The 22825-nt window shown below is 47.4% G+C and overlaps 2 protein-coding genes across 2 annotated transcripts in view; one reads left to right on the forward strand and one right to left on the reverse strand.

Annotated features, from left to right (window-relative positions):
- The first annotated feature begins 3660 nt into the window (after window positions 1-3660).
- slc40a1 (solute carrier family 40 member 1) lies at window positions 3661-9960 on the forward strand. The gene is made up of 8 exons (XM_017440808.2): window positions 3661-3988; window positions 4068-4135; window positions 4590-4749; window positions 4838-4953; window positions 6068-6194; window positions 6447-6692; window positions 6780-7412; window positions 8327-9960. The coding sequence occupies exons 1-8, from the start codon at window positions 3955-3957 to the stop codon at window positions 8641-8643; spliced, it is 1701 nt and encodes a 566-aa protein (XP_017296297.1). The 5' UTR covers window positions 3661-3954; the 3' UTR covers window positions 8644-9960.
- A 2114-nt stretch (window positions 9961-12074) lies between these two features.
- The window catches only part of wdr75 (WD repeat domain 75), a 14540-nt gene continuing 3789 nt past the window's right edge, over window positions 12075-22825 (reverse strand). The window contains exons 3-21 of the mRNA XM_017440791.3: window positions 22541-22606; window positions 22319-22418; window positions 21461-21585; window positions 21318-21388; window positions 20177-20293; window positions 19972-20060; window positions 19727-19885; window positions 19514-19573; window positions 18663-18778; window positions 18087-18262; window positions 17842-17999; window positions 17553-17733; window positions 16003-16097; window positions 15756-15851; window positions 15438-15607; window positions 14447-14506; window positions 13893-14024; window positions 13720-13811; window positions 12075-12907 (exon numbers count right to left, since the gene is read on the reverse strand). Coding sequence (XP_017296280.1) covers window positions 12685-12907; window positions 13720-13811; window positions 13893-14024; window positions 14447-14506; window positions 15438-15607; window positions 15756-15851; window positions 16003-16097; window positions 17553-17733; window positions 17842-17999; window positions 18087-18262; window positions 18663-18778; window positions 19514-19573; window positions 19727-19885; window positions 19972-20060; window positions 20177-20293; window positions 21318-21388; window positions 21461-21585; window positions 22319-22418; window positions 22541-22606 — 2286 coding nt within the window. The 3' untranslated portion in view covers window positions 12075-12684. The remainder of the gene's footprint in view (window positions 12908-13719; window positions 13812-13892; window positions 14025-14446; window positions 14507-15437; window positions 15608-15755; window positions 15852-16002; window positions 16098-17552; window positions 17734-17841; window positions 18000-18086; window positions 18263-18662; window positions 18779-19513; window positions 19574-19726; window positions 19886-19971; window positions 20061-20176; window positions 20294-21317; window positions 21389-21460; window positions 21586-22318; window positions 22419-22540; window positions 22607-22825) is intronic.

A 22825-nucleotide genomic window follows, 5' to 3' on the forward strand; every position in this document is an offset into this window, starting at 1 on the left:
CTGGTACCTATGTTCCCTGGTACCTATGTTCCCTGGTACCTATGTTCCCTGGTACCTATGTTCCCTGGTACCTATGTTCTCTAGTACCTATGTTCTTCAGTACCTATGTTGGTTCCCACTTCAAATGTCTTTTAATACAAATGAAAAAAAAAACACAACTGAATTACAGTGTAGGTACCATAGGGGATCAGAGGAACAACAGGCATCCGGGGAACAATAGAGGTACCAGGAAACATAGGGGATCCAGGGAACATGGGGGTACTGGGGAACAATGGGGGTCTAGAGAACAAAGAGGATCTGAGGAACAACAGGGGTACAGAGGAACATGTGGGAACCGGGGAACATAGGGATGACCCTCAGTTGGTTGGGTATCCAAAATGCTGCAAGCAAAAACAGAACCGTTCAGGTTTTATGAGCTGTTCTATAAAAGTGTTTGCTCTCCTGCAGTAAATGAACTTTGCAGCCTTTATCAATATTTACAAAAAAACAAGAAAATAAACAGAACCTTCCTCTTCTAGTCTTTTAAAAGCATGTTCTGGTTGCGTGTGATGTTGTATGTTCTGGATTTAGGGCCTTCTTAAACCAGGGTTTGGATCCTAACCTGAACTTTTGTTCTGAGTCAAACGTTGCAACACGGATGAGTTTAGGTACAAATCCGTGGATCAAGAAGGCAAAGAAGCCTCTTTCAGGAAGAATGAAGAGATTCTGCCTAAGCTGGGTTTGGTTTTCTGAGCCCGCTCCCTGTCAGAAAGCAGCTTTCTGTTGACATATTTGAGCTTTCAGGGGTGACCGGCGAAAACCGGAAAGATCAGTTTGTGTTTGTGAGTTTTAGGCCGGCTGGGAGACAACAGGATCGTACATGCTGGGCAATAAAAAGTCTGAAACGCGTTCTGGTGACATGGCAACCACACGGGATGAAACCCAAAGCTGCTCTGAGCGAGGCGTCACCTGAGAACAGAGAGGCCGGGGTCCCTTCGGCAGGGTTTGTGACACTTTCTGGACGAGAGCCAGAGGGTTTCATCCTGCAGCCTGTAATTACACCTTCCATTCTGTTGACGGAGGTGAACAAATGCAAGTCATCCGGAGGGAAGCACGTCGGTTTCTTTCAGCTTTTTTTTCTGCAGCGGCCTCCTGGTAAACAGTTTTACTGCAACAAAAGAAGCTCCATTAGTTTATGTGACACCTCCTACACTGGAAACATTAACCCTGTAAACGCTGAGTCAGCATTAACTCAACCGTTTTCTTTAAATTTTTATTTTTCCGTACCTTTTTGGATCAAACTCCCTCTGCAGTTTTTGTTCTGTTTTAGCTGTTCGTACATCCAAACATTCGGCTCGTTTGGCACACGGCTGCTGTGACTTTTAGTTTTTGTAAACTTTTTAAAAATATTTACTTTTATTTACAAATATTTTCCCCAAAGAAATCTATTCAACTCTTCTACTTCTTTAGCTGCTGCCTGTTTGTGTCTAATGATACTTTTAGCTTTTAGCTAGCATTTTGTTACTTGTTACTTTTAGCTAGTTTTTACTACTTTTTAATTTTAGCTAGCATTTTGCTACTTTAGCTTTTAGCTAGCTAATTAATACCTTGTTTGATGTTTTTAACTAATCTTTTGCTGCTATTAGCCAGTGTTGACTTTTTTGAAAGCTAGCATTTTGCTACATCTAGCTTTTAGCAACAATTTTTCTATTTTTACTTTTTAGTTAACTTTTTGCTAGATTTAGATACCCCTTTTCTGCTTTTAGCTAACCTTTTGCTGCTTTTAGTTAATCTTTTGCTGCTATTAGCCAATATTTACTACTTTTTAGCGAGCCTTCTGCTACATTTAGATACCTTATTTGCTGCTATTAGCCACTGTTTACTTATTCTTTTTGCTATTATTAGCTGTTAGCAACAACTTTGTTTTTTTTTTTACTTTTTAGGTAGCATTTTGTTAAATTTAGCTTTTACTAGCTTTTTGCTGCTCTTAGCTAAGCCTTTGCGGCCATTAGCCAGTGTTTACTACTTATTTTAAGCTAGCATTTTACTATTTTTAGTTTCTAGCAACAGTTTTGCTATTTTTACCTTTTGGCTAGCCTCGACTACATTTAGCTTTTACCTAGCTTTTTCTATTTTTTGTTTTCAGCTCGTGTTCTACTTCGTTTTAGCTTCTTCAGCAGCCGGTCAGCTGTCACGTTTCACACCATATTTTCTCAGAAAAAGACTCTTTAAATTTGTGCACTTTTGTAAATCTGAATTATATTTTTATTAGATGAAGCAAAGCTTGTAGTTTTTTGTTTGCTCTAAATCTTGATTAGTTTTATAGTTTCTTATTAAATCAACTGATCATAACAAATTGCTTTCAGATGATTTTTTGCATGAATTTGTTAAAATATTAATAGAAATGTGTCTGACTTTAAGGTGTTTAGATTTAAAAGTAAACTTGAAAACATTTATACTAAAAGATGAGAAAATGAGTACAGTTATTTACCAAAAATTTTAAGTTTTTAAAATATTTTACAGCTCAAAGAGACACTGCCATGTCCTGATGAAGATCTTTACAACAAATTAACAAACACAATAAAAAGTACAGATGTTCAAATATATCCAACAAAGTGTTTAGATTAGTCTGGAGTTTTATTTTGGTGCTTTATGGAGGATATGTCACGTTTAACAGCAAACAAACTAAATAATGTTAGTGAACTTAAAGAGTCTGTGCATCACAACAGGCTGAACTCAAAAAAGGATACAAGAAGTTTACCAAGAGACTGTTAGGATGTCATAAATATTATTTTAGGAACTGAAAAACGTTTATTTTTTCAAAAAAAACAATGACGTTTCCTAGTTTGCATTAATAATCTCTTTCTGACACTTTAACAAGACTTTAATTGATAAATTTTTTAAATTGGGATTTTTTTCAGCTTAAAAATTAATTGACCACTAAAAGACAGACAGATAGATGATTAAGAAATGACCAATCATTATTTTAACTGAGCTAATATCATTAATAGGAAGCTCACTTTTCTTATAGGAAAACGTGTTTCTGTGCTTTAGCGCATGTTTTATTTGTAAATATGCCAACTTCTTGTGTTTATCTGTTAAATTAGTTGTATCCATGTGTATTGTTGTGTTAAATATTTGTTAAAAATGTGGAAAAATCTAACAAAAAACAAAAGAAGCACAAATCCTTCATGTGTGGTTTTAACTGTTGTTCTGTTAGCTTACTTGTTCAAAATGTGTTTTTTCGTGGATTAACAAATGACTAAGAAATATTTTTGACTGAGCAAATTATCTCATTTATGAACCTCAGGAATAAAATTAATAAAACCTTGCTAGGAAACGTCTTCCAGTCTTTTCTTGTAAGAAAATGTGTTTCTGTGCTTTAGCGTACATTGTTTTGGGGAATATTTGCTTATTTTTCGTGTTCATCCTTAAAATGAGTTGTGTACAGTGTTAAATATTAGTTAAAAATGTAGAAAAAATCAAACAAAACAAAAAGAAAACAACAAAAGCACATAAATCCCTGTGGATTTAACGAATCCGGCTTTAGCTGTTGTTCTGTTAGCTTCATGCTAGCAAAGCCCGCCTTTCCCCCCCTCCCTCCCTCTTTGCCCGAGCGCGTGCGGTGGGAGTAAACAACGGCCGGTGACGTCACAACGCGGGTATAAAAGGGGGGGACGTAAACAGAGCAGCAGCAGAGCAGGGGGAGCTGTTCACCGGAGCTGTGCACGAGCTGGCCGCCTCCATTATTTCGGTTTTCTGTTTGTTTTTGGTCCTTTAGACCATAAGACCATTTCTTTCCAACTTCAGCTACAGTGATAGCTAAGTTTGGAAGGGAGAAAAAAGGAGAAACAGCGAGCCTTTGCTTTGTTTTTTTATTATCCTTTTCTGCCGAGGCTTGAATGCAGAGGGGCTGACCTCCTTTATCACAAAAGAGGAAAAAATAAAAGCCAACCTGGTTATTTTAGCTTTAAAATGGATAATACTGCACCTAAGAAGACATGCTGCGGTGAGTTATTACTTTTAAAACATGCAAACTAGTTAACAGAAGGATTTAGAATAACAAAAAAATTATATTTTCTTTACAGAATCCATCCAGGATTTCTTCACTTCAGCTAAGTTCCTTATTTACATGGGCCATGCACTGTCAACATGGGTAAGTTAACTGTTATTACACTATTCTGTGTTTATATGACAGTATCTGCACATATTTAAGTGTGTGTCCGGTTTAAAATGAAATATAATTCAGCATTAATGTGTTGTTGCTGTCGTTATGTTGAGTTTAAACAACTTAAAACAAAGTCAGGGAAATAAAACACCAAACGGAGGGGTTTGAGAAGCTCTACGGATATTAAAATAACTTTTAAAACAATTGCCAAAAGCATATTTAGCCTCAGTTGTTGCAAAGCAATAGAAAGAGTAGTTATAAATGGGTAAAATGAGTATAATAGTTGTTTAAATCGGTTTAAAAGCAGCCATAATGTTCTTTAGGTTAATTTTTAAAGGTAAAAGTTGAAAAGTTTGGGCCTGAGGGACATATTTCAGCTGTTTTGATCACGCAGCCACGACCTGGAGGGTTTAACCAGATAGGAATGGGGTTTTTTTCCCAGGGTGACCGGATGTGGAACTTCGCCGTGGCCGTTTTCCTTGTGGAGCTGTACGGGAACAGCCTGCTCCTGACCGCCGTGTACGGGCTGGTGGTGGCCGGGTCCGTGCTGCTGCTGGGCGCCAACATCGGCAACTGGGTGGACAGGAACCCCCGGCTGAAAGGTGAGCGGCGCTGCACGGCGCGGCGTGGCGTTTTGCCTTGCCCCCGGTCGGGTTCTCCCTTCCTGACGCCGCTCTGATGTCTCCACAGTGGCCCAGACCTCGCTGCTCGTCCAGAACAGCTGCGTCATCGTGTGCGGCGTCCTCCTCATGCTCGTCTTCCACTTCAAGGAGCAGCTCTCGGAGCTCTACAACGGATGGATCCTGGTAAGACCCCCTCCTCTGCGCCTCCTCTGCGCCTCCTCTTGCTCAACTCTGCTGATATGACCCACGTCGATATGATTTATGGCTGCCGAGCCTCAGGAAGACCTTTGACTGCTGGTTAAATCAGAGAAGCACATGATCGCCGCTGGTTTCTCCTCGTCAGGCAGTAAATCCTGCAGGAACAGGGAGTTTGGGTCTGAGAGGAGATAAAGCCCGTCTGTTTTTCAGGAGGAGGGGGGGAGGAGGAGAGTTTCAAGTTCCAGCTGGTGTTTGTGGAGAAAGCTCGATGGAACGGGAGATAGAGCGTCTGGACCGAGGCTGCTGAGTCAGCAGGTCATGTGACCGACCCCATCCAGGTCGGCCGGTTCTTTTCTGCAGAACCAGATCGACGCTCCGCAGCTGCAGGACCGGGCCGTTTATTCAACCTTTTATTTACGTCTAAAACATGCTTCATTAGGCGCCGCAGTGGTAATTATTTACAGAAACTTATAGATTTCTCGTCGCACAAACACAGAACTTGACCTTTGAGTTTGGTTTTTAAAGAATAAAAGCAACAAACTGCCTTTTTCTGGAGTCCTGTTCTCACCAAACATCCGTATTAATAATCTATAAAACTGTTCGTTTTTAAGCACATATGAGTTCACGTTTGGGAGCCGTTTTAGCTGCTTACAGATCAGTATGTTCAGCGTCTTTAGCTGCTAAATAATCGACAGTTTGAGGTCATTTCGGCTAACTTCGGTCCTTAAACTTCGCTGCCTTTCTGCTCGAAGTCCGGGTCCGAGTCAAAGCAGATCTTTTCTAAAGCATCCGGCTCCAAAGGAAAGCAGGAACGTTTGGTTCCGATGAAACGGCTTGGAGACCTCGCCGATCTGTGGCGGGAAGGGTGGACGTACGGAAAGCCCAAAGGCTCATAATTCAGGTGTTTTCAAACCCTTAAATTCATCAACAGGTGTGGTTTGTGGCTCTCCTGGGACGGTTATCTGTTTAAAATAAGAGATAAATCAAAGAAGAACAACAAACATTTGAGTCTTTTTCTTCTTGTCTTGAAGCTGTTCCGAACTTTGACCCCTAAAACTGACGGTTACACCCCTACTTCCTGTGTTTCTGTTTATTCCAGACCACCTGCTACATCCTGGTCATCACCATCGCCAACATCGCCAACCTGGCGAGCACGGCGACCTCCATCACCATCCAGAGGGACTGGGTGGTGGTGGTGGCGGGTCAGGACAGCAGCCGGCTGGCAGGTGAGCTGACGTCCGCGTCTTATCAGATCTGTCTGCGGCGGCGGCGGGGGGGGGACTTTGTACCGTGGCTGCTGACTCAGTCTCGTTTTCCACCTTTTATGCTCCTGCTGTTTCCATCCGGCGGCTGTAAGCTCTTTAAAAGATTTACTCGCACGCCGCAGAACCCGCTGACCCTCGGCGCCCTGGAGCCGTCGTTCTTTTAAAGCCCGCTGTGATGCGAATAACAAAAAGGTTTTCTCTCGCCTCAAACAGACATGAACGCCACGGTTCGGATCATTGACCAGCTGACCAACATCCTGGCCCCCATGCTGGTGGGTCAGATCATGGCGTTCGGCTCTCATTTCATCGGCTGCGGCTTCATCGCCGGCTGGAACCTGTGCTCCATGTGCGTGGAGTACACGCTGCTGTGGAAGGTGTACCAGAAGACGCCGGCTCTGGCGGTGAAAGCCGGACAGAAGGAGCAGCAGCTGGAGCTCCGGCAGCTCAGCCCGCAGAAAGGTACCGAACCGCTGGGGTTCAGGGAGCTGGGGGCGTGAAGACGGGGACATGTATGAACCGAGTTTCCTTTCTCCTGTCGCCTCGCAGATCTGGAGAACGGTCAGAGTCCCGAGGAGTCGGCTCAGCCTCTGATGAACGAGGCGGCGGTGGTGGCGGACCCCCTCGACGAGTCCAAGCAGCGCGGCTGCTGCTACCAGGCGTCCGAGCCGCTGCGCACCTTCAGGTCCGGCTGGGTGGCGTACTACAACCAGGACATCTTCTTCGCCGGCATGTCCCTGGCCTTCCTCTACATGACCGTGCTCGGCTTCGACTGCATCACCACCGGCTACGCCTACACACAGGGCCTCAACGGCTCCATGCTCAGCCTGCTGATGGGGGCCTCCGCCGTGGCCGGCATCTGCGGCACCGTCGCCTTCACCTGGGTCCGCAAGAGGTGCGGCCTGATCCGTACGGGCTTCATCTCCGGCACGGCGCAGCTGTCCTGCCTCCTGCTGTGCGTCTTCTCCGTCTTCGCCCCCGGAAGCCCCTTCGACCTGAGCGTCTCGCCCTTCCAGGACCTCTACACCCACCTGATGGGGGAGCAGACCCTGCCCGAGGCGGACCACATCCTGAACCGGGGCAACGACACCACGACGGCCCCGCCCGCCCAGGAGCTGCCGCCCCTCCAGTCCTACATGTCAGTTAGCCTGCTGTTCGCTGGCGTCATCGCTGCTAGAGTCGGTGAGTAGAACCCAGAGTTGTTTGTGTTCTAAAGAGTCAGACGTTCTGGGCCTAAAGCTAGAACCCAGACCGGTGGGTTGCTCCGGTCTGTCACAGAAGGAGGCGAGCCGAAAGGCAGAGCTCTTGATTTTCTGGCCCAACAACATTCCGGGTGTTGAGATTCGGGTCGTGATTGAAGACATGAGGTCCTGGATCCGAACAACTTCCTCCGCTGCTCCTCCTCGTCAAAAAGGAGGCAGCTGAGGTGGTTCTGATCAGGACGCCTCCTTCAGGAGGTGTTCCAAGTATGTCTCACAAAAGGGGGCGGACTTATATGTCCTCCCAGGCCACCTTGGGATCCCCCAGGAGGATCTGGAGACGTTTGGGGTTCCCTCCTGGATCCAAGCGGCTTCCTCTGTGGAGCTTAGAGTCGAGCCGCTGCTCCTCCTCGTCAAAAAGGAGGCAGCTGAGGTGGTCCGGGGTTCTGATTAGGACGCCTCCTTCAGGAGGAGACAAAGGGGACGGACTCAGAACTTGCTGGAGGACTTATATGTCCTCTCAGGCCACCTTGGGATCCCCCAGGATCTGGAGACGTTTAGGGTTCCCACCTGAACCCGACCGCAGAGTCAGAACCCGGATGGTGTTTTGTAATAAAACCAGTCGTGCAGTTTTATCCCAAACGTGTTCAGAAGTCCGGCGAGCCTCTGCGACGTCAGAACCCTCGGGGGACTCCAGAGTGCAATAATCCCTGATCAAACGTTAACGTTTAACCTCCCAAAGGTTCACTTCCTTTCCTGAAATAAAGTCCGACTTCCTGCAGACGGGTTGGACTTTTGTTTCCGAGGATCGTCTGAATCCGCAGAATCTCCGACCTTTGATGCCAATAAGACCGCCGGCTGTAAAAAACGCTCACCAGGTGTGTCTCCTCCCCGCAGGTCTGTGGTCCTTTGACCTCACCGTGACCCAGCTCATCCAGGAGAACGTGATCGAGTCCGAGCGAGGCGTGATCAACGGCGTCCAGAACTCCATGAACTACCTCCTGGACCTGCTGCACTTCATCATGGTGATCCTGGCGCCCAACCCGGAGGCGTTCGGCCTGCTGGTCATCATCTCCGTCTCCTTCGTGGCCATGGGTCACATGATGTACTTCCGCTTTGCCTTCAAGAGCCTCGGCAGCCGGCTGTTCCTCTGCTGCTCGCCCGAGCAGAAGGCGGAGACGGACGCCGGCCCCTCGCTCCCCGCCACCGTCTAACGCCGTTAAAGAGACGCCGCTCCGCATTTACCCGACTAACACCGCAGCTCGTAGAACCGCTCGCTAACCGCCGCTTGTAGTCCCAGAAAGCTAACTTTGTAGACGACCGCTTCCCGTCTCTCCATCGTGTAAAAATCTGTCAGGGAACCAGCGGCGGCAGCGTCTCCTCTGTACATAAACGCCTCGTTTTATTTAACCAAACATGCGTAGTCTCTTTAACGGTGAGAAGGGTTACACATTTAACTGTATTTATTCTCAGACGGTGGTTTGTTGCTTTTGTACGAACGTTCTCATCAGTATTGTCTTCTTCTTCTCGTGCCATGTGACGCCGCAGCCCGGTCCCGACGCCGCAGGAAGCTCTCCGTGCGACTTCGTTCTGGTCGTTTGTGATTTTTTTTTTCTGATTGTTGTTTACTCAGGCACTTTAAGCCACGACTCACAGCTGATGTGATCCGGCGCTGGTTCAACAGTTTTGCACATTTTCCCCCCGCCGCCCACGACCAGCACCACCTGGTCCGTGGCTCCAAACAAAGGCACATATTCTTAGAGCCGCGTGTTCAGGTGGGGGGAAAAAACTAAAAAAACAGATTTAATTTACTTTGGAGAACCGTTTTCCTCAAAACCAGCCAGAAATCTGAGTCAGCGACTCGCAGCCAGACTGCCCGAAGTCCCTGAAAGTGATCCAGATTCTCTTTTTTTTTTTAAAAAAAAGGAAATTAGCTGCTTCTTCTGCCGCCCGGCGCTCGTTTTTTGCCTCGTGGCGTTTTGGGAATCACAAAACTTCAGATTTAATCGTTTTTACAGCTTCACCTTTTTACGCAGGTGAGAGTCGGGCTTCTTGACGAGGGACGGATCAGGACTTTTGCACGGTGCTGTAGCTTTTTTTTTTATTTTAGATGAATAAAGTTTGAATCTTCTCAGCAGCTCTGCCCACTTCCTCTTCACGCCTTATATGGAAGCAGCGGTTTTCACGCCTTTTTTTTTACTGTAAACATCAGCTCTGAGTAAATAAAGCCTCACTTTGACGCAGAATTAGTAAATATAAATAAATACGAGTTTGTTTGTTTTGAAACTTTTTGTTTTTGTTTTGAAGTGTTTTTGTATTTCTACGTTTAGACGTTTGAGATTTGATTGGAAATTTGTGCACGAAGCTTTTTATCTGAAAATATATCTGCTTTAATCCGCCGTGTGTGTGTGTGTGGACATACAGTATTGTCGTTTTATATTTGAAATCATGCTTTTGTGTTTGAATCACTCCAGTAGAAACGAGGACGCCGTCCTGCTTTTATCTGAAACAAATAAAGAGTTTGAAGCAGCTGTTGTCTTCCTGGTTTTTTTGTTCTGGACACGTGTCCACTTCCTGTCCTGTCTTCGAGCCCGAGGGACGTCCGGAGACACCGGCAGGGACGTGGGACCGTTCAGGTGTTTGACCCGATTCAGATTCTGGGAGATCTCAGTGGGTTCCTGGTTGTGGAGGAGTTGTGGCCCACTCTTCTTTCCAGTGTTGGGTTCTGCTCTCTGAGGTTCTGGTTCTGGTTCTGGACCGTTCTGCTGTGTTTGGGATCATTGTCCTGTTTGTCACATCTGACTCCAGAATCAGCCCAAACCATCAGCCCTCCACCACCGTGCTGACAGCTGCAGTGCATTCTGGGTAAACATCTGTCCTCTGGTCTGGTTCTGCTCCAGAAGTCTTCTGGTTGCCATGTTGAGGCTTTAACCTTTGACCTGCTGACTGAGGCCCGTAGAGGCTGAGGTGGAGCTCATTGCACGGTCTGACCTTCAGGGTGAAGATCAGCAGCTGTCTGAAATGTCTCTCCTCTCTGTAGAACGATAGACCCTAAATGACCTTTGACCCTTATCAGACAGGCAGCAACCCTGAGGTCATTGCTGATGTCGTTCCACCCTGGCGTTGTTCTAACTCCCACCTGAGGAACCTCCTGGTTCTCCACACCTGCTGAGGTGAAGCTGCGGTCGGAGGAACTCTTTGTTCTGTTTGAGAACATCTTCATCATCATCATCAGGTGACTCACGCCTCGAGGAAGAAAAAGCTGCTGACTGCAGCGAAACTCCGGCGTCTGCAGCAGAACTGAGATTGTTCTTGAAACAAAGACGCAGCAGCTTTTTAGAACCGACAGGAGTCAAAGTTTAGATTTCAGATTCTTTCAGCTTTTATTGTGGCGATAAATTCTAACTTCCTGTTGCGCTCGGACCCGTGAACGCCGTGGGAACCGACAGCCCGAACAGTCCAGGCAGGAAGTGAAACTGAAGACAGGAGCCGAGCCTGGGAACGTGACCTCAGGAAACCAAAAGCAGCCGAATCACAGCCGAAGCTTCGCTGGAGCCGAGCCGACGCCGCAGCTGAAATGCTCCAGCAGCTGGAAGCCGACGAGGGAACGAGCAAAAGAGCCGAAGAGTGAAATTAAAGCAGCTGAAGCTTAATCAAGCAGAACAGCAGGTAAAATCAGTAAGAGAAGCTAAAAGCTAACTGTAGCCAAACATCAGAAACTACATTTAGCAAAAACAGCTAAACGCTACATTTAACAAAAAGTAGCTGAGAGCTAAATTAAGAAAACAGTAGCTAAAAGATTAACTTAGGAAAACCACAGCTAAAAGCTAAAATTAGCTAACACTAGCTAAAATGAGCAAATCTGTAGCTGCAAGCTAAAATAAGCAAAGCCAAAGCTAAACGCCGTATTTAACAAGACGTAGCTAAAAGTTAATGTAATAAAATGTAACTAAAAGCTAAAATTATCAACACCCGTAGCTAATTGCTACAGCTAGACAAACTGCAGTTAAAAACTAAACTGAGGAAAACCACAGCTAAAAGCTAAAAATTGCAAAACTGTCGCTAACAACTGAACTTAGGAAAACCTCAGCTTAAAGCTAAAAGGTTAAGTAGCTAATACTAGCTCAAAGCTAAAATGAGCAAAACTAGCTAAAAGCTTCAATAAGAAAACCAGTAGCTAAAAGCTAAACTGAGGAACCACACAGCGAAAAGCTAAAAGTAGTTAAACAGTCACCAATCATTAAAATTAGCAGAACAGCAGCTAAAGGCTACATTTAACAAAACGCAGCTAAAAGCTAAAGTAAGAAAACTGTAGCTAAAGACAAATGTAGCATAACTTCAGCTAAATGCATTAATTATCAAAACAGTAGCTGAAAGATGAACTTAGGAAAACCACAGCTAAAAGTTTAAATTAGCTAACACTAGCTAAAATGAGCACATCTGTAGCTGCAAGCTAAAATAAGCAAGGCTATAGCTAAACGTATTTAATAAGACGTAGCCGAGTTGGTTTGATGTTTTCAGAGAAATGAAACTAATAAAACCTGAACGGATCGAAGGTTAAAAGAGTTTAAAGTTTGTAGAAGTTTGTTAGAAACTAAAAACAGGAAAACGATGACTCAGCACTTTAAAAAAACACAAAATCATCTGAAGTAAAAAAAAAAAAACGACTTTTATTAAATATTAATAAATGATACACGAGGAAACGCTGGCAGGTGTATGTGTCACTTCCTTTTTCCTCCTCGGTGAACACAGAGGTGAGCCATAACATTATGACCGCTGACAGGCGAGGGCAGCCATCTTTGGAACATCTCCAGGTTCTGACAGAACTCACGTACGGTACCAGGGTGCATTATGGGACGGCGTCCTCTGACGGTTTGTGGAAACCTCAGCTGCAGTCGTGGTCGCGCACATTGTTGCTCCGGTTTTCAGAGCCGGACAGGAGTCGAAACGCAGCTCCAGCTGTACGGAAACCAAACCGAGACGGGTTCGAGACCTTCCTGGGAGGCCGATCAGACGGTCATAATGTTATGGCGGGTTTAGAAACGTCCGAAGGTAAAATCTGGAACCGCAGGTTCTCTCTGTCGGTTCTGATCCGGTTGAATTTCTGCAGGAGGAACGAGTTCAGGTTTAAAAAAAAAGGATTTATTTTCCAACGAAGGCGGAACGAAACCCGAAGGAGCGACAGGACGGCCTCCGGACCGGCGAGGGGAGGTTCTGCTGAGCCCGGTCAGAACTCGGGCCCAGCAGGGTTCTGTTCAGGGCTCCATCAGGCCCGCGAGCCAGCCCAGGTCCAGCTTCCTGATCCGCCTCAGTTCTCTGAGCTGGGCTTTCGTCAGGGCGGGGCCCCCCGCCTCCCGGCCCCCCCGGGCCCCCCGTGACTCCTGATCCGGTCTCGAGATCCTGGTCCTCGTTTCCTCATCTGACTCTTCTTCCTCTTTCTCGCTCTCCGTTTCCTCCTCCGGGGGTCTGCTTTCCTCGCTGAGCCGAGGACGCATGGTGGGAAAAAACACAAAAACACACAACGTTACCATGATTCAGCAGGTTTCCAGATAAACAAGCCTGCAGCAAAGTGCTGAGTCACAGGCAGCGCCGGCTGCTCTGTCGAGTCATGCTGACCCAGAACCCAACAGAACCTCAGCCATCATTAATTTTTATGATGATTCATTTATTTATCATTAATTCATCTGATTTCAGTCGTTTGCTTCATTATTTCTGTTATTTTGTTGGTTTTTTCCAGTAAAACGGTTTTAACCCTTTAAACCCCGCAGCACAAACTGTCTGAGGCGTTTGTTGCAATCTGCACTTTTCAAGATTTCATAAAAAGAAAGCTGAAGAAAATTCAGTCCTGTTTGTCATTTTCTTCTTATAAACACAGTTTTAGGCGTTTAATCTCATAAATACAGTAAATATTTGACAGATTTTAAAAGTTCTAAAAAATATTTCCACAAAGGTCAGTTTTTGACCCAGACGAGAACGAGGAGGCGTTTATGGTGCTGAAAGGGTTCAGACCTGCAGGAACTCTGATCGAGTTCTTCAAGTTTGAGTCCGTTAAAAACTGAGACCAGAGCTTCACGAGGTTCTGACGACCCGATGAGACCGAGTTAGGACAGACCGGAGACGAACGGGGGACAGTTTGACCGAATCGGATCAGAAAAATAAGACTCGTCATCGCAGACGTCAACAAAAACCAACATCTGAGCCAAGGTCATGAGCCTGGTTCTGAGCCTGGTTCTGTGCCCGGTCCTGAGCCCGGTTCTGTGCCCAGTCCTGAGCCCGGTTCGACCACCCACCTGCTTCCTGCGGCGGAGACGAGCAGAGACTTGACGAAGGCGGAGCAGAGGAAGGAGGCGGCGGGGAGGACGTGGGCCGGCGCCTGCAGGAGCTGCGACACAAGAGGAGCGTTGTCAGAGGAACGTTCTCCCGAGGAACGCAAACGGAACCGGGACTCGCCTCGAGAACCCACCTCTTTGATGGCGGGGGAGCCGTGAGGAGGAGGAGTTCTCTCCGCCGACAGGCCGCTCGCCGCCTCCGGGCGCCGATGTTTCCCCAGCAGCAGGTGGAACGGCGTCATGGCGACGGCGTCGTCGATGACGAGCTGAGGAGGGAAAACCTTCAGATTAAAACCCCAGTAATGCATATCACCCGCCGCCTTCATCTGTCAGTCCTGTGACTCCCAACTGACCGAGTTACAGACGCGTTGGATTAGCTGCGGCAGCCATCTTTAATTGGGTTGACTCCAGAACCTAATCAGTTGTAGACAAACATCCAATAATTACCTCCTGGAAGTTTCATTAAAATCCATCCAGTGGTTCAGGAGATATTTTGCTAACAGACGGCTTTAATTTCCCAACATTTCTGTTCTCTTCACAGGTAAAGAGATGCATTCAGGGTCAAACAGAAAATCAGAATTCCCAACTTTCAGTTTGGGACCAAAGTTTGACGATCAGAGATGAAACAAACAACAAATGTTGGTTCCTGCAGCGTTTATCGCTCCGCAGGTAACGAGGAGAAACTCACCTGTTTGTTTGCCGCCATCAGCTTTTCTTCTTCTGCTCTGGTGCTGAACGTCAGCAGGTCCTGCAGGAGGAAGACCAGAAACTGTAAACAAACTTTATTTATTTAAATTTAACCAAAGTGGCAACAACTAAATTATATATTTTTATTTTTTTAGTTTAAAACTCTGACATTAAGGCTGATGGGCGATAAGGTCTTTAATTAATAAAAACAATAATTAAGGTGTTCAAAGTTTAATTTTGTTTTTTCGAGTGATTGGATGGAAGATATCACGTTTGTTAGCACAGTTACCATGGTAAAGTAGTTAGCTTTGTAGCACAGTTAGCCTGGTAGCTCAGTTAGCTTGGTAGCTCAGTTAGCCTGGTAGCTCAGTTAGCCTGGTAGCTCAGTTAGCCTGGTAGCTCAGTTAGCCTGGTAGCGCCGTCAGCTTGGTAGCACAGTTAGCTTGGTAGCTCAGTTAGCTTGGTAGCGCAGTCAGCTTGGTAGCACGGTTAGCTTGGTAGCACGGTTAGCTTGGTAGCACGGTTAGCCTGGTAGCTCAGTTAGCCTGGTAGCACAGTTAGCCTGGTAGCTCAGTTAGCCTGGTAGCTCAGTTAGCTTGGTAGCACGGTTAGCTTGGTAGCACAGTTAGCTTGGTAGCTCAGTTAGCCTGGTACCTCAGTTAGCTTGGTAGCGCGGTCAGCTTGGTAGCACGGTTAGCTTGGTAGCACGGTTAGCTTGGTAGCACGGTTAGCTTGGTAGCTAACAAAAATGAACCTTTTTTGTTTAAAAAGCAACAAGAAACGTTCATTAAGACCTTCACCTTAACTCTTAAATAGTTATAAAAGTGGCCATTTTTAATTTAAAACTGACTAAATCTTCAGTTTCAACCACATAAAAACTGTTCAGAGCACAAAAAGGTGACGGGTTCACGATGAAAGCCCAGCCCGGGTTCCAAAGGTTCCCAGCGGGACTCCGTTGGTTCTCCGGGGGAACCGGCTGTTTTTCTGTTTACCATGAACTGCGTCAGGAAGTAGAGCTGCGAGCGGTTCAGCCACTGGCTGCTCTCCTCGCAGCTCTCAAGCTCCGCCTCCCTCGGCGCGAAGACTGCGCGCGTCACGCTCCCCGAGCACACGGCCTTCTGGGAGAACAGCGGGCGCGGCTCGCCGGGACCGAACACGAACACTGGAAACAAGACGAGGTCAAATTAGAAACTAATGGATCGTTTAAATCATTCTTCTTCTGTGGTTTCTGTCCAAACGGACTCTCGGTGGAACCTCTTTTGGACAAAGTGAACCGAGCTGAGATAACTCCGCCCCCTTCCCAGACTCACAGTCAGTGGAACCGTCCTGGAAGCAGAACGCAGCCATGTTCTCCGAGAGCGGGTCGGGGAGCAGCAGGCGGACGTCCATGGAGGTGCTCCACTCCACTGCGGCACGGGAGAAAAACAGAAACAACGCGGAACGTCACGTTCTGCTGCCGGAACGCGTCAGAACAGAGGTGGCGGCGGCGGGTTTTTACAGAAATTAAAACAACAAAGGAGAACGTTCTAACGTGATATTTGATATATTTGGCCGTACGGGAGCAGCTGAGGAGGTTCCAGCAGAGGAGCATCTTGTTCTCGTTAGTTCCCAGCAGATATTTGGAACCGCTCATTCGCCCAAAGCAGAGATCCCTGTCGGAGAGGAGAAGAAGAAGAAGAAGAGCGGCGAGTTACTTGTGGCCTCCGGCGAGTTTAACAAGTTCGCTGCACATATTTCTGAGGATTACTCTTTTGTTCTCCGGAGGGAGAACGTGGAAGCTTAACGAGCTGACGGTCCGGCCCCGGTCACGCCATGCCGGGGCGGGAAGACATCAGCAATGACCTCAGAGAAGCAGCTGATGGGAAGGGTCAAAGGTCGTTCCCAAACTAGCTGGAGCGAGAAGCAGGAAAACGTTTAAGATCGGCTTAGATTCACCCCGAAGGTCAGACCGTGCAGTGCTCTAAAAACAACATGGCGGCTCGACTCGAAGGAACTACAGCGCGGATGTTTACCCAGAATGCACCGGGTTCGATCGATTGTTTACGCCCCCAAGGGTAGAACGCCGGCGCTGATGAGGAGCGAGGGCAGCCATCTTTAGTTTCCGAGGCAGCAGTTACATAAGAGAGGCTCCAGGCAGCTGTGAAAACAGACCGCCGCCGCCGCCGCCCTCCCGCCTGAACCACAGAGCCTCACCTGGTTCTCCTTCAGGCAAGAACAGGGAAAAAAAAAATGGAGGCTTTCTGTAACTTCCTGTCTGCACCGCGTTCTCCCAACAGCCGAGCGTTTATTTAGGACCTTAAGGTTCGTGTCCTCGCTGACCCGAGCCGGAGGGACGGACGCCAGCGTTGCTACGGAGACGTTGCGAAAACGCAGCTCGCCTCTTTTGTCCCGCTGGCAGACGGGGGGGGACACGGGGGGGACAGAAAAGTTATTAACCGTTCAAACATTCGGCTCAGAATCCGGAGCTGTAAATTCAGCTTTTTGTTCCCAAACTGTGGAGGAAACTGTCCAATCAGAGGGGCTCGTTTCCAGGAAGTGACGCCGGCACGGCGTTTAAAGTTCGCTGTGACAGGACAACAAACGCTTCACGGAGAAGCAGCTCCAGGCGAAGTTTGTTACGTAAAACAGAAACTTTAGGAACATTTTATAACAACAACCTGATGTTTCCTCTTCAGTCTGAGTCGACAGAAACAAAAACACACCTGGTTACGATTAAAACCACCTGAATAACCCGAGGCTGTCCGACCGAGTTAAAGCTAACCCAGCCTGAGAGAGAAACAAACGTTTTAACTCATTTAGCTCCTTAAAAGTCATTAATTTGACCAAAGCTTTTATAAAAAAAAACAAATTTATTTGTTTTATGTCTTCCTGTCCAGCTTCACGACGCAAACCGGCCGATAACTCACAAAGATGACCGTAAACAAACAAACAACTAAAACAAAGTTTAAGTTCTTTAAAATGTGAAGGAGGAGCGCCACCTAGTGGGCGGATGGAGGAGTAGAAATAAATCAACTGGAAGGAACATAGAAGATAAAAAAAGAATTGTTTTTTAGGACAGGTCGGCCATGTTTGCTGACACCTAATAAATAAAGAACTCCATCTCTGACCTGATGTCTCCTGGCGGCTGGGACAGCGTCGTCAGCAGCTCCCAGGACGCGGCACTCCACACCGTCGCCACCTCCCGGAAGGCGACGGCGAGCAGCGAGCCGTCGGCCGAGAAGCAGCAGCGCCCCGGCACCAGGCCGTGATAGGCGCCGACGAAGTCGCAGGACCAGGAGGGACCGTCGCCTGCGAGCACGAAAGAAAAAAAACACGATCCTGAGTCTGACAGAAAAACGACGTTTGAAGTCTGAGCTGCAGATTAAAACGTCGTAAGACCTGCAGACCGCCGCTCACCGTCTGTGTGGGCCGGCGCCGCCAGCCGCCAGGCTTTGAAGCGTCCGTCTCTGCTGCTGGTCACCAGCGTGGAGGTCCGGCTGCTCGCCGCCTGGTCGAAGCACGCGGCTGTGATCCGCGCCTCGTGGGGCGCCGCCACGGTCGTGTTCAGCTCGAAGCTGGAGAGGAAACAGAACGGAGGAAATCCTGAGTGACGCCGCGGCGAACGCAAACAGTCGGGACGCCGCAGCTCGGTCGTTCCTCACCTCTGCGTCTGCTCGTCAAAACGCCACAGCTTCAGGTTCAGCTCCAGGTCGGCGGCGTCTCGTTTCCTCTCCTCCACCGTGGCCAACCAGGACCCGGAGGCATCCAGCGCCGCCCGGACCACCTGGAACTGCTCCAGGCCCGACTGGTGGATGAACTCCTGCTGCACGACGTCCAGCTGACGCAGACAGGGACGCCCACGAGTTCATTAAAAGAACTTTCTAACGACACCGAGGTCATAAATCGATTAAAGTGCTCCACTTTTAAAAACAGGAACGAAACGATGATTAAAAAGACAAACAGAAACACAGAAAAGAGTCAAAAGAAGAAAGAAAAGAACGCGGCGCTCGTTTAAAGATCGGATTTAAAACCTGATCAGCACTGAAGCTGTCAGCGGTTCGAATAATAACAATAATCAGGTCTTTTTTATTAAATAACTGGTAATAAACCTCCTTATTTCAGCTCAAAGGTTGATTTCTTTGGATTGTAGGGAGTTAAAAATATAAACTACGGCTGAAAACAGGAAGTAAACGATGCTCGTGATTCCGATAAGACTTTAAGAAACGGACGAGCCTCACATTGAACAGGAGTTTGTCTCTCTGCAGGGAGTAGAACTGAAGGTGACCCGGTTTCCCGTTCAGAACCAGAGCTTTGCTGCGAGGATCCACCATCAGGTCCGTTCGGACGTTTTCACCTTCGATGGGACAGAACAGAAAGGGTTAACTGGGTCACATCAGAACTTCACCGAGAGAAAAAAGCAGATTTCTTTCTGTAGATCCGCCTCCGACGGATTTTATCCCACATCTCCTCAGTCCTGAACCGTTTCAGCTCGTGGTCCGAGCCGCCTGGCTGCTGTAAAATGTTCAAACTGTCCCTTTAAGGTCCGTTTCAGGGACTTAAAGAACCCAAAGAAACGATTTAAAGGCTCTCTGTCAAGACCCTGCAGGATTTCGCAACTATTAACGCAAAATCAAGCAAACTCTGCAAAATCGCAACTTTTTGCAACTTTAACCCAATATTTATTGTTTCTAAAGTGATTCTCCACCGTTTCTGCGGTCTAGTCTCTTCTTTGTGGGTTTGTGTAGCGTGGAATACAAAATAACCCCAAATAACTCAGGAAGAAGACACGTGACGTCACTTCCTGCAGACCAGGGACAATCCAGAAATGCTCATGAATGTCAGTTTAGAAGCTATCAAAGTTCTCAAATAAAGCACCTTTTGTTGGTAATTATCTTACAAAACTAGGAAGTATTTCTGGTTTAGATATTAAAAGTTATGGTTGTTTATTGATTTTAGGAAAAAAAATGGCAACTTTTAGGAAAATGCCCCGCGGAATCCTGGAGGGATTGTCTGTCGGCTGCAGCTTGTTGTGAACACACAGTTTCAGCTCGTTTCAGCGTTTAGGAGGCCATAAAATGTCTGAACTGACCTTTGACCAGACCCTGGATGACGGCCGAGACTCTGACGCAGCTCTGGATGATTGTGATTTCTGAAAGAGAGGAAATCTGTTATCAGCCCGAGCAGCTGCCCCCGAGGCTCTTCCTCTCAGCACGTAGCTGCAGAGGCCTGACTGAGGGGCCGCCTGGTCCTAGTGCCCCATGTGTTTTATTCTCGTCCCTCGTGACGTCAGCGAGCTCCTTACTGTTGTCGCTGTGTGAGGTGCAGAACAGCGCCCCGTCAGGCGACACGGCGAGGTGCGTGATGGCCGCGCCCAGCCGGGGCAGGAAGTCCTTCTGGCTCTCCTGGTTGTACCTCCACTGGACCAGGACGGACTCCACGCCGCCGCTCAGCAGGTTGGTGCCTGGTTCAACGACAGGCACAGAAAGATGGTCGCGTTAATTCACGCCGCGTCCAACATCGGGCCGAGGTGCGAGTGCCGAGTCGGACCTTCGGGCGTGAAGCGGACGGCGCTCACAGCGCTGTGGTGCCAGTGAAGGATGGAGTAGGTGTACTCCTTCTTGTGGTTGAAGTTCCTCCTGAAAGAACGAGAAACGGCAGGACGACACTTTTAACCAACAGCAGCCGAAGAAGAACGTAGATCTATAAATATAAAGAAATAAAGGTTGGAACTTTAGAAGAGCACGCGACTCACCACAGCCGGATTTTGCCGTCTTCGTGTCCCGTGGCGACGCAGTCGTCTTTTGGGTGACAGGCAACGCAGGTGAAGGTGTTCCTGCCTCCCTTCTTGTTGTCTTCTTTCAGGAAAAACCTTCCAACCGACACAAGGACTCCCGTCACCAAACAAACAGCAGCAGAAATTCAACTTTAACACACAGTGTTACACATCCCAGGACTTTACGACCTTTGACCTACAGAGTAACGGCTCAGTCTGCTGAAACATGAACAAAGAGGGCGACAAAGGGTTCTACGTTACTCTGGAGCACAAACACAGGGTTGCCTGTGACCCTGAAATCAATAGGGATCACCCTCGACCCATGAGGTGTCCATCTGTGCAGTTTGACATTCCTGTGTGTCAAACAGGAAATGAACAGATGAAACAACCCCTCCTGTTCAAGAATGAGCATAAAAAAAGTGAACGTTGATGATTTTTATTATTATTTTATTGTTATTAATATTATTTTTTTAATTATCTGATAAGAATTTAGTCAAACGGTTTAATAAACTCCTTTTCTTTTGTCTCACAGAAGACGAGTCGGCGATTCAGAACCTTTGAACAGGAAGAGATAAGCGTCCTGAGGGGACATCTCAGAGAATGGGTCTTATTTGTCGGATTAATAAAATTTAAATGATTAAATGGGAAAATCTTCAAAATGACATGAATTCTGACAGATTTAAACGTAAATATAGCTGAATGTTTCGGTCCGAACGGAACCCCCAACGCTTAGAAATCTGCCTGTATTCGATCGTTTATAAACATCCAGTGGTTTCATAAAATAAATGTTTTACAGAGATAATTTGGCTCAATCTGTATGAGGTGTGGAATGTGCCAAAAAGTTGTTTGGAGCAAAAATCGAAACTTAAACTACAAATCTGACGACCTGCAGTCGGGTTTTGGACTTCAGAGGGACCGATCTGTGCGACACGAACAGAAAAAGGACGTTCCAGCAAATCAAGAACCACGAGTCTGGATTTTCAGAAACATTTTTAGCAGAATGCACGAAACACCGTGAGGGTCGGTAAACTAGAAAAGACGAGATTTAAATAAATAATCACGCAGTAGCTGGAGCCTTTCCAAGCATTAAACGTCACTGTGAAGAAAAAAGCGTGAGAACCTGCTGGACTTGCTCGTCTTGAAGAAGTAGATTTCCATCTGCAGACCTTTGACCGAAGCCAGGAAGCCTCCCTGTGAGGACGACAGGTGATTACGTCACACAATGAAGGCCGCGAGGCGAACCGTCGGGTGAAGAAGGCTTACCGCTCGGCCGAAGGCGACGGCCGCCGGGTTGGAGCTGACGTCGCTCAGGACGGCGGACAGATCTGGGACGTCCACCCGCTGATCCGCGCAGCGAGGCAGGCGGACCGCCACCAGCTGGAACATCTCTGCAGACACACAAACGCATTTCGTCCAGATTCACGTTAAACGCCTCCCGGGTTCAGCGGCTCGTCCCGGAGGCTTCGGGTTGCTGAGACTTGAGACTCGGCAACATGTCAAACATCCTGACTGACACTCGAAGACCGGGCCGTTTTTGTTCGGGTCGATTTTAAACACCTCTGGCTTCAAACCAACCATCGGCCCGCTCCTCGCCGTGAAAATCAACAAACTACCCAGAGAGAAAAGGCCTCGCGTTCCTCGGGGGAACGCACGCCGCCTTTCCTTCGGCGTTTCAGACTCGGACCACCTTTGAGACATCGAGACGACTCTCAGCTACTACCAGGTCAACTTTCAGCTCAGCGCCTGAAGCCGTTGCTGCGGCGGCCATCTTGAATCAGGCAGACTTCAAAGGTTTATGAGTTGAGGTAGTCTGATTGGAGGTTTGTTAAAGCCTCAGTGGTCCGTGACATATTTCGCTAACAGACCTGTGAGGCACCCAAACGTTTCCACTTCCAACGCGATTCAAAAATCACAAACTTTATTAACAAAACAAACACCTTTACTAACAACAAGATAATTATCAGTTTTTTATTTCTATTAATTATAGAGAAAATACGACAAGAAAACGTCAGTTTTAAATGAAATGAATATCTGAGGATTATTTAAAGACCCCCAACAACCAGCCCTGGGAGCGGCTGATTTAGACCACTCTTCTGTGGAGCATTTCTTCACACAACCTACCGGCTCGTTTGTCGTTCTGCACGCAAGTAACCACGAAGACGACATCGTTGTGGTTCGGGGAAGCGTAGATCGAGAAAATCGGGTATCCGACGACGTAAGTCTGAAAAGAGACGAAACAGCTTCTGACTCAGCTTTAAGCCCCTCCCCCTTCCAGCTTTAAGCCCCTCCCCCTTCCAGCTTTAAGCTCCTCCCCCTTCCAGCAAAGGGTTAATCCAAACCTACCTTGATGAGAATCCCGTCGGTGAAGTCCCAGAGTCTGATGGTGCCGTCCGCCGAGCAGGAGTAGACCTGAAACACACGACAAGGCGGCCATCTTTACTTGGGTCGACGACCCAGAATATTTACAGAAATACAACGAGCTCTGTTTACGTTCAGCGCAGACCCGCATTTCACAACTATATCTGTAAACCTGCAGGTTGAGTCAGAGAGGTGAGAGGACCTGCAGGTAGAGTCAGAGAGGTGAGAGGACCTGCAGGTTGAGTCAGAGAGGTGAGAGGACCTGCAGGT

The sequence above is a fragment of the Kryptolebias marmoratus genome, linkage group LG6 (genome assembly GCF_001649575.2).
Source record: "Kryptolebias marmoratus isolate JLee-2015 linkage group LG6, ASM164957v2, whole genome shotgun sequence".
Classification (NCBI taxonomy): domain Eukaryota; kingdom Metazoa; phylum Chordata; class Actinopteri; order Cyprinodontiformes; family Rivulidae; genus Kryptolebias; species Kryptolebias marmoratus.